The following is a 10205-nucleotide window of genomic DNA, read 5'->3' on the forward strand; positions in this document are numbered from 1 at the left end:
AACAAATAGAAGCAATTGCTCAAAGAACAGAACATATCGCAGCTTTTGATATTGCAGAAAAACGTTATATTGACCCTTTATAGGTGTTATGAAAGCCAAATATTCACCCTGAAGGAGCAACTTTAGTTGTGCACAGTGCCAGTCACCGGATATTTTACCTGCTTTAAGAGCATTAACGAAAAGAAGAATTAGCATTGAAGGGATACTAAAGGGAAATAAGTCAATGTTGATTGCTGAAATAGTAGTCCAGATGCCTCGTAGTGCTACTTTAGTGCCAAGTAAGGGTTTATTTTGAAATGAAATCACGTTTAGTGGTCCGCATCGCGTTAGCACACTTCAAATTCCACCTCTAAGTGGAAACTTTCCCGTCATCATTGCCAAGCACAATGTGGCCCGGCTTTACTGCGCGGCCGCCGACACTAGTAGCAGCAAAGCGAAAGTAGCAGTAACCACAGCAGCAACAACAGCCATTGAGAATTTTTTCGCCATGGCCAGCAAGATGGCAGATGTGTTTGGTTAAATTGGGTCCCGCTAGTTTAACCACGCGAAAATGAAACAATTGAACTTCTTGCGCCATTCCGCATAGTAACGTCCGACTATTATTTTTTCCATGAATCAAACAGAAAAGAGCAAGCTGCGTTTTATTACGTCTCTTGATGCATGGAAGGCCCCTGATTTAGTGCTGCTATTTCGATTACTAGTGAATAGTTCTAGGCGGTAACTCTGACGTCATCGGGATCATTCTGCGAATGTCCTACTCGTGGCGCATGCCTTCTCGTTCACTTACTTCAATTTCTCGGTAAGTATGGATCTGCTGTTGGCAATATTGTCGTTTTAGACGTTGTCATACATTGAGCTTTCACTCTAACTTGAATTGCTATAGGACTTTATAGTGTCCCTTTACATTAAAGTACAGGCGAACCAAGTGGCAAGTTAAAATGACATTAGTTTTACCGGAAATTTTCTTTAAAATACGTTTTAACGCTGTTCACGCGATGAGCTATGTTGTCTTTTAAAACAATAAACATTTTATTGGTCATCTAATATAGCTGTCGACATGTCAACGCCAGCAATGAAGGACTACATGACGCTGAAGTGCTAAAACGCGGCGCTTTGTCATGGTTTGATGTGTAAATTGCTCTTTATCGCAAATTGACTGAAGTACTATGCGACTAGATTTAGCTTACGAGCATTTCGATTGCAGTGACGCTTCAAAGCACAAGTATGCGTATCTCTCTCAGGAATTCTATCGTGGAAAGGGCACGCCACACGCAGGTGTTTACCAGATTGCGGAAAGTACTCTTCAACAAGTGAAACTTGTAAGTTTAGTCACTATCTTTTTCCAGGTGAGGAAAGGCTTTAGACACGAAAAATTTTTCGGGAGGTACGGCCACCAGAAATACGACATCGGGCTGCTTAAGCTAAAGCAGCCGTTTGACTACGCGAAAGCCAGAGGTCACATTGGAGCCATCTGCTTGCCGCCGAGGACCTACGACGTGTCTGGCCTGATGTCCATTTCCGGATTTGGCTGGCAAAAAGAAGGTATACGCTGATAAAAGCGTTAAAGTCTGATTGCAAATACACAATGTGCGCACAACGCACTTTTTGACTGATTGATATGTGAAGTTTTACGTCCCAAAACCACCATATGATTATGAGAGACGCCGTAGTGGATTGATTGATTGATTGATATGTGGGGTTTAACGTCCCAAAACCACCATATGATTATGAGAGACGCCGTAGTGGATTGATTGATTGATTGATATGTGGGGTTTAACGTCCCAAAACCACCATATGATTATGAGAGACGCCGTAGTGGATTGATTGATTGATTGATATGTGGGGTTTAACGTCCCAAAACCACCATATGATTATGAGAGACGCCGTAGTGGATTGATTGATTGATTTGTGGGGTTCAACGTCCCAAAACCACCATATGATTATGAGAGACGCCGTAGTGGAGGGCTCCGGAAATTTCGATCACCTGGGGTTCTTTAACGTGCACCCAAATCTGAGAAGACGGGCCTACAACATTTCCGCCTCCATCGGCAACGCAGCCACCGCAGCCGGCCGGGATTTGATCCCGCGACCTGCGGGTGCACTTTTCGATTGTACTGTCACACAGTGGTCGCACGGCCTTTCCCGAGAACTTAAAGAGAGGTGCCCAAGAGGTGCCAAATATACTGAAGCCTTCGAGCGCTGTTTCGTAGTAGAGATGCACAAGTTCTTTTCATAGCATTAAGGCAGCACGAATTCGGGTTGTGTAACAAGCCTTGTATCAGGTGTACGTGGAGGTGGTTGTTGTTGGGGTGGTGATGATGATCCTTATGATGATGGTACCTGTATAATTATCCCTGACCCTACCTGCGCCCGGGCTAGCCTGGTGTCCATAACCGCCAATAGTTACGCCCAAGTTTCGCCACCGCTGTGGTCTAGTGGCTAAGGTACGCGGCTGCTGACCCGCACGTCGCGGGATCGAATCCAGGCTGCAGCGGCTGCATTTCCGATGGAGGCGGAAATGCTGTAGGCCCGTGCGCTCATATTTGAGTGCACATTAAAAAAACCCAGGTGGTCAAAATTTCCGGAGCCCTCCACTACGGCGTCTCTCATAATTATATGGTGGTTTGGGGACATTTAACTTCATATATCAATCAATTAATCAGTTACGCCCACCATGGTTACAGCTGACTTTCTCATGCATTGACAGCAGGGTTATGTCACCACGTGTTGATCAGCCCCGAGTGTGATTTTAAAGTACTAGCGGAGAAATTAGGCATTTAGTAACGGCTATCACTTTCAGTTTAGGTCAATGTGAGACAGCCTCGCGTATGCTACTATATGGCAAAGTCAGATAGGCAGAGTATACAAAGTCGTCCTCTAGTATTTTCTAAGACACTGTTATCAGCCCTGTTTATAGGGTTCCCTCTGTGGCACCTATTACCAGTTTATGTGAATTTGGAAAAACAAATTACTTTTGTTGTTTTTGTCATTTAAAAAAGGCAGATAAACTTTTATTATCCCAACTTTTTTCACCAATTCTTTTTTATCCTTGTTCTTCTGATATATTGCAAACATCGGCATTTCAGATGGCAATATGTTGGCGTCAGTGCTACAAGTGGCCACGATGGCTGTTCTCCCCAACTCTACTTGCGACAAGGCTTACGGAGGGAGGTTCGATCCCGAGACAATGTTCTGCGCAGCGGATTTCGTCAACAGACAAGACTCATGCAAGGTAGAGCTGAAGAAACTCTCTAATCCTGTTCGCCCTCTCCCCCTGGAAATTTTCATAACACCTTACTAATATCAATTACTATTCCCTCGACCGCTACATATTTCATGTAGCAGCCGCACTATTGCCATCTGCAGCGCGTTTAGTAGATTTGGGGAGGTTATTAATTATGGCGCTACGTTGGCACTATGTATTTTGACACTAACATCCCTAGCCAGTTTTACCCGTACACGGTAGCCAGAATTGTAGCCAGAACACATTTTTTGCAAAAGTGGGTGGAAAGGTAGGGGGTCAAGAATAGACTTCATGTATGTTCTTGCGTGCATTCATTTGTGTGCGCACGTGTTTATACGCACATGCGAAATTAAAAATTTTCCAGGGGGAAGAGAATTGAAAATTAACACAACCAAGGCTACCCCAGGGATGGAAGTCAACCACTATTCTTCGAGTGCTACTATGTTTAGAAATAACTTCGTGCAAAATGTGCGAACACTTTGGGTCACTGTGGCACAGCGTTGTTAACCACCATGTGCCTAGGATCGGAACTTCGGCTTTTCAACGATGACTTTTTCAGAAAGCCAGTTGTCACATGGGAAAACTTTTATTCCCGTTACCTCTGTACCTGTCGCGGCTGATTGACAGCGAACAATGCAAATGGCTAAAGAACTTTTCAATTCAGCCCTTAGTACTTATTTATAAGCATGTAGTTGGGCCGAAAGATTACGTAAGACCAGATGCTATAGTAATACCCCTGTTACATGGTCACCACCGAACTCTGCAACCTCCATCAACGTAACACTCACTTAGAGAATTCGACGAAGATGAATTTATGCGCTTATCACCCGGCAATTTTACGAGCTTTCGACAAAAGCCGCAAGGGTCACAATAAACCAATGCGGCACCTTCTCTGCCCGCAATATTTCGCTTCTAATCATTCTGAAAACTTTTTCAATCGTACGTGTGAATATATGAATTATAATGTATTCACACTGAAAAAAGTAAAAAAAAGCGTTTCGATTTTATCAGTAACGTACACCTGCAAGCATGTTTGCAGTAGCGTTGACAGAAGTGCTGGCCGCATTGTACTTTTTTTTGGTACGCAATTTCTCTACTAATGACAATTCCCAAACACTCTGCAAGTTGTCGCCAAGCTCTTTGCAATTGCGCTCCCACGTCGATCACAATGTCCTTTGAGCACAGGTCTCGCGTTAAGTGCACGAAGTCCTTGGTGCGGATGGGTCACACAACAGCTCGCAGGCAGCGCCGGCACGACTACCGGCTTCGACGAAGAAGCGAAAAAAAAAAAAAACCCGTATCCACCACTGGTACGAATTTCGCCACTGTTGAGACATAATAAGAAGCGCAACAATAAGAAACGGACGAATTGCAGAGATGCTAACAACACGGCGCTCACGATAAGAATCACTGGCACGGACGCGGAGAAACTTCTTCAAAAAGGGCGACACGATGGCTTTTGGCGAGGCATGGTGTGCAGAGTACATGTACGCACGTTCGCGTATTTACTTTTTGTTCAACGCACTTTATGAGTTCGTCATGCAGCGAAAGAACTTTTAATTATTCATAAAGCTCGTTACTGTGTAATGCGAAGCATTTCTTGGTGAACTTCGGCGACTTCGAGCGTATCTATCTATCTATCTATCTATCTATCTATCTATCTATCTATCTATCTATCTATCTATCTATCTATCTATCTATCTATCTATCTATCTATCTATCTATCTATCTATCCGCTTACATTTGGGTGCTCTTGTGATCAATGCCTTAGTTTGGCGTGAACCAAAATTAGCATGGGAGGGTAAGACGGTTTGACGAGTATGACGCACTGGTCACGACATGTATATTATCACAATCGCGTCGCGTACGTCGTCAAACACTTCCCGTCATACAGTGGCCCATACACACGCGCGGGCATGTGCCACTGGTACGCAGGTATGTGCCACAGGTGATAGGCACTTAGTATCTACCCAGGAACGACGAGAACACACATGGACAATTCTAACGCGTCAGCGTCAAGCAATACCCGACACGGGTAGCGTTCACCCAACTAAGGCATAGAATAAAGGTCAGTGTTAAGAAAAGACTGACATTGGCAACGCTTACCCTCCGACGAATGCAAATGATAAACTTCAGGGTCCCACCTGGAATAGAACCCAAGCATTCTGCGTGGCAGTTAAGCATTCTACCCCAGAGCTACGCCAGATCTCGGAACTACTTTTCAAATAGACGCTAATCTTCGTGAAACGTGAATAGTGGTTGTAGTACTGTGTACCCAATTTTATAAACATTACATATGCACTCCTTTGATACAGCCGTCACGTTGGGCTAACGTCAATTGTGGTTAGGCGCCATGCGCTGAAGTGGATTTATATAGCAGTGTCCAGGGCCAGCATCAGCGCTTCATATCAGTTTCTGGTTTTGCTAATACGCATGTTCCAGTTGACATCGTTGCGCAAGTGCAAACAATTAGTGTTATGAACATCTGCAACTCTTCAACATATATCTGTGCGTGCAACATTTGTATATATATATTCAGCCTCATTTCATGACGTGTCACTCAGCAAAAAAAAAAAAAAAATGCAACACAGTCACGTTCCCTCCGCATGCTTCGCATAACGTCGATACCCAGGTACGTGGAATCGGCCGAATTTTTTAATTCCTGCTCGTGCAGGGCGACTCCGGAGGACCAGCGATGCAGATGCACGAAGGTCGCGTCGTTCTGGCGGGAATCGTGTCTTGGGGAGAAGGCTGCGGCCGCAAGGGTCTGCCTGGCGTCTACACTCGAGTCTCCCAATACCTGGACTGGATTGAGAGTCACCGGCACTTGCGATGACTCATATCCACGATCAGCGTTGCTTTGACAACGCTCTCAGAGAGACTGTGTGCCCGGCGGCGGCCGCATTTGCGATGGAGGTGAAAATCCTCGAGGCTCGTGCGCTTAGATCTACCCCCGTATTCGAGAACGCCCCTTCACTCAACGTTCCACCTTCACCCGAAAAAGCCGATTAGAGCGCCATCTCTAGACAGGGCAAATCACTGCATATCAGTAATAATTTGCTGCTATTCTTGAGTAGAGCAGCGTCATTTTCAGCTGAGCAGCGGCGCAGCGCTCAACTCTGTCAAGTGAAGGGTGAAAGTCGAGTCGAGGAGCGTTTGTGAATACGGTGGTTAGATGCCCGTTCAAGAATCCCTGGTGGTCGATATTTCAGGAGTGCTTCACTCCGGCGTTTTTTACAAGCGTATCGTGGCTTTGGAGCGGTAAACTTTTACAACTATTGTTAATAGCTACTGCAGTAGCTATTAACAATAGTTTTAAAACTAATATTCAGTAGGATAACTATAGCGCCACACATGTGTGGCGCTATAGTTATCCCGCTGAATATTAGTTTATTTAATCTATCACTAATTATACCACTTAGAAATGACTAACTCACAAAAATTATTGAAATAACTTTTTATTATCCATTTTAGAGTGGTTGCTTATATGGCGAAGTTGTTCTACGTCAAAAATTATGGTGAGCCCTGTTTTTAAAAAATTCAAAATATAACGCGTGGTTTCAGAGATCCATCCTTGAATTTCGATACCATGGTGCCGTAGAAACAGAAACTAATGCACCGAGCGTGACGAAAATAACAGACTGTATCGAAACTAACGCACCTATTGTGTTAGTATCGGTTTATCCGGCACCATGGTCTAGAAATTCGAGGATGGATCTCTGAAACCACCCGTGATATTTTCTTTTTTAAAAACTGGGCTCAGCCAAATTTGTGACGTAGAACAACTTTGCCATATAAAAAAACTACCATACAGAATTGATAATTAAAAGTTATTTCAAATATTTGTAGCAATTACTCATTCCTAAGTCATCTAGTAAGAGGCAAAATCTTTCCGCCTCGGCTTAGAAATTGGCTGTGAAGATGAGGAGTGCCTACCTGTTATAGTTTTTTAAAGGAAATTTTTGTGTTGCCTAAGAAAACGCCCTGCGTATATATATTTCTTCCCTCCCATATCTTTGCTCTTTTCCCTTACTTTATTTTCTCCGCTTTTACTTTCCCTTCAATCCCGATTTCCCTTAATGTTAATTAGTTGAGGTGTCCTCACATGAGCGACAGTTATCAATAAGTCCACATCCCATTTTCTTTCTTTTCCTTTTTTTTTCTTAAAAATATTGCCACAAGCTCACCTTCCCCCCCCCCCCCCCCTGCGAAACTACATTTTTTTTATAGTGGCCCGCTAGCTGAGCTGAGTTTGAGACCCCTGGTCCGGCAGAAGCCAGGAACCCAATACCTTCCTTCCTCTTTAACAATATATTCACGCGTGTAGCGTTGTAAACTATACAAACCTTAGTTAACCTACGAAGTCTATACACCATTTCACTGTTTACAAACAGAGTGTGTTTAGATTAAGTGGTTTACGATTGAGAGTACTAGGTACTTTTTATGGGAGAGAATAAAGCCATCCCGACTTCGCTGTCGAAGAGCTCACCACTAAGGTCCTGGACGGATTCCGGTTTTGTGCACTAGCGTAGCCGAGAAGCTGTGGCGGAGAACGAGTGCTTTAGCGAGTAGCCTGCTCATTTTCAACACTTTTCTCGCCTTCACCTAGCCAAATAATTCAAATACAATTTCTTCTCAGCTACAAACTACAGTATAGGAGTTGGTCGTTAACTTTAAGCGCCTTTCTTTTATCAGAAATCGAAAAAAAAAGTTTTTCCTTACTCTGGCACAACTAAAAAAAAAACAAGTTTTCTGTTTCAGCGTTAAAGAGTGATAATTGAAGTAACCGGAAGTTTCTTGGGAAGCAACACGCGCTGCTTCTACTGCTATGTTTACAGCGACAGAAAAGGTCTTTAGTCAACGCTTTTACATTCTAACGTGTCCGACGGGTAGCCGAAGCGGGCCACTCGTGCATCAGCAACAGACACGTTGATAGATCTACTCTAACGAAGCTATTCTCTCTACTTCCACACAATATTAACACGCGCCGGCTTTTCCAGGCTGTCGTATTTGTTCGCCGAATGTAGCACTGTGCGTTACCTTCATTTTTGAACTCTTTGCCACCGTCTCTCCCAATCATGTCGTGGTTTTTAGACGTAAAACCTCCAAAATTATTAACTCCTTGCCCATCTCACTTCGACTTACCTCATTCTGCGTATCCAACCTAAGGGAAACGAAAAACGTTCCACATTATCAGCTTGTAACCTCATTTCTAGACCGATATCACGATCTTGCGCCGCGTTCTCTGTATAAACGTGACCAAACCGAATCGAGGAACTGCACATGTCAGCTGAAGCCGTTTTTTTTTTCCGGGACTTCGCACGGGCTCGCGATCATGTAGGTCTCGTGAGCAGAGGACGTCTGCTTTGGATGCTGGAAGTGGGGGAGTGAAAGGGGATGCTCAAATGGGAAAGGCGTGTGTTTGTGCATCCAGACACGCGACGGAAACCGGAAACACACGCACGCACGCAGCCCGCATAAACGGCTGAATAAGTGTTCAGGGAGGGGGGAGGGGGGGCAAGGGCGTCGGAAAAGCGCGATTATGCGCGTCCACAAACTCGGTCAGCTCGCGTGCGCGACCGGATGCAACTTTCGATCGTTCACCGAGAGCGAAAGTGTGAATACCCGTATTTGCATTCGTCCGCAAAAAAAAAAAAAGACAGAAAAAAAGACGGGCAACTTTGCAGCACTCCATTCGTCCTGCATGCGAAGTTTCAGTTGAGCCTTCGCTAGAACACGTAACCAGTTGGGAGGGTTTGTATAGTGGAGGGGTTTTAGCCAAATATCCTTGGCCTTAGTGGCCCGGCTGATAATCCGTTTGACTTAGTAGATTCACGTTCTACGTAGGATTAGCCGGGTGGAGTGGGGCGTCTCCTGCGCGCTTAATAGCCCAAAATGATGTTCATTCATCCTCATCATCACAGATCAGTGAGATCACGTGACATCCCCTTTGCTATGAGTATTACACTGCAGCTAACACACCCATGGTTTGCACGCATGATACCCAACGAAGACGACGGGGAGTCGCCTTCCGTCGTAGCTCAACTTGTACATGACCGAACTCGTCATTCGAAGGTTGGGAGTTTGGATCCCACAGACAGAAAGCATGATTCTTCGTCCCACTTCAATTTGTTTCATTTTACTTCATGACTACTGAACTACAGTCAAAGACAACACTTATTGTCACTCACGCTTTCCTTGACCTAATTGGCAGCTTGATTCATTTGGTCGTGCCGCATAAAAAAACGGGCCCCTAAAATTTTTTTCTTTATTTCATTTGTTCGAGTAATCTGCCCAGACGTAACTGTTCTTAAGCATTTCTCGCGAAATATTCCTAACACTTGTTAGGAATATTGTGTATTTTTGTACGCAGTGGCTGACGACGGTGAAGAATTATGCGTTACAGTTGATAAGCGATCAAAAACAAGCTTTTTTCTAATGGGTTGAAACATTGGACGACCCGCTCGTTACGCAATTCGCATTGTGTGACACCTGGTTGTGTCCCTGACGTTTTAAAACGCTTTTTACTGATATTAACGTGATTCCTTTCCCGACATCAAGCCGGCCTAAGGTCAGTTTAGAAAGCAGGCGTATTTTTATTAAATACCATGCATATAAGAGATTAAAGAGCACTGGCGTGGCTCGGGTTTGAACCCCATTGTGTCATTGGTGTTTATTATTAACTGAGTTTTTTTTTTCTTATTTCTTGCGATACTACTTACGGACGCCGGCGGTGGCTGCGGCGGACAACTACGGCGCCACGCGTGACCCTGATCTCATAAGAGCTTTCGCTGTAAGAAAAAAAAAAGTTGATTCCCATACTCAGGCGCTGCCAACAGCTGATTCAATTTAGATGAAGAATATAAAAACTTCAACAATAAAATATGTTTGAACTCTACTTCGATCTTATGTTATAATATTATATTTGCAGTCACGTGGGACAGATTTTCAACTCGGCAAA

At 44.2% G+C, this 10205-nt stretch overlaps 1 protein-coding gene across 1 annotated transcript in view; it reads left to right on the forward strand.

The window, feature by feature from the left end:
* LOC142814134 (uncharacterized) overlaps positions 1-10205 on the forward strand; it is a 168951-nt gene that overhangs the window by 131855 nt on the left and 26891 nt on the right. Inside the window, exons 32-34 of the mRNA XM_075892071.1 lie at positions 1347-1542; positions 3087-3232; positions 5919-6074. Coding sequence (XP_075748186.1) covers positions 1347-1542; positions 3087-3232; positions 5919-6074 — 498 coding nt within the window. The remainder of the gene's footprint in view (positions 1-1346; positions 1543-3086; positions 3233-5918; positions 6075-10205) is intronic.

Source organism: Rhipicephalus microplus, chromosome 4, assembly GCF_043290135.1.
Source record: "Rhipicephalus microplus isolate Deutch F79 chromosome 4, USDA_Rmic, whole genome shotgun sequence".
NCBI lineage: Eukaryota > Metazoa > Arthropoda > Arachnida > Ixodida > Ixodidae > Rhipicephalus > Rhipicephalus microplus.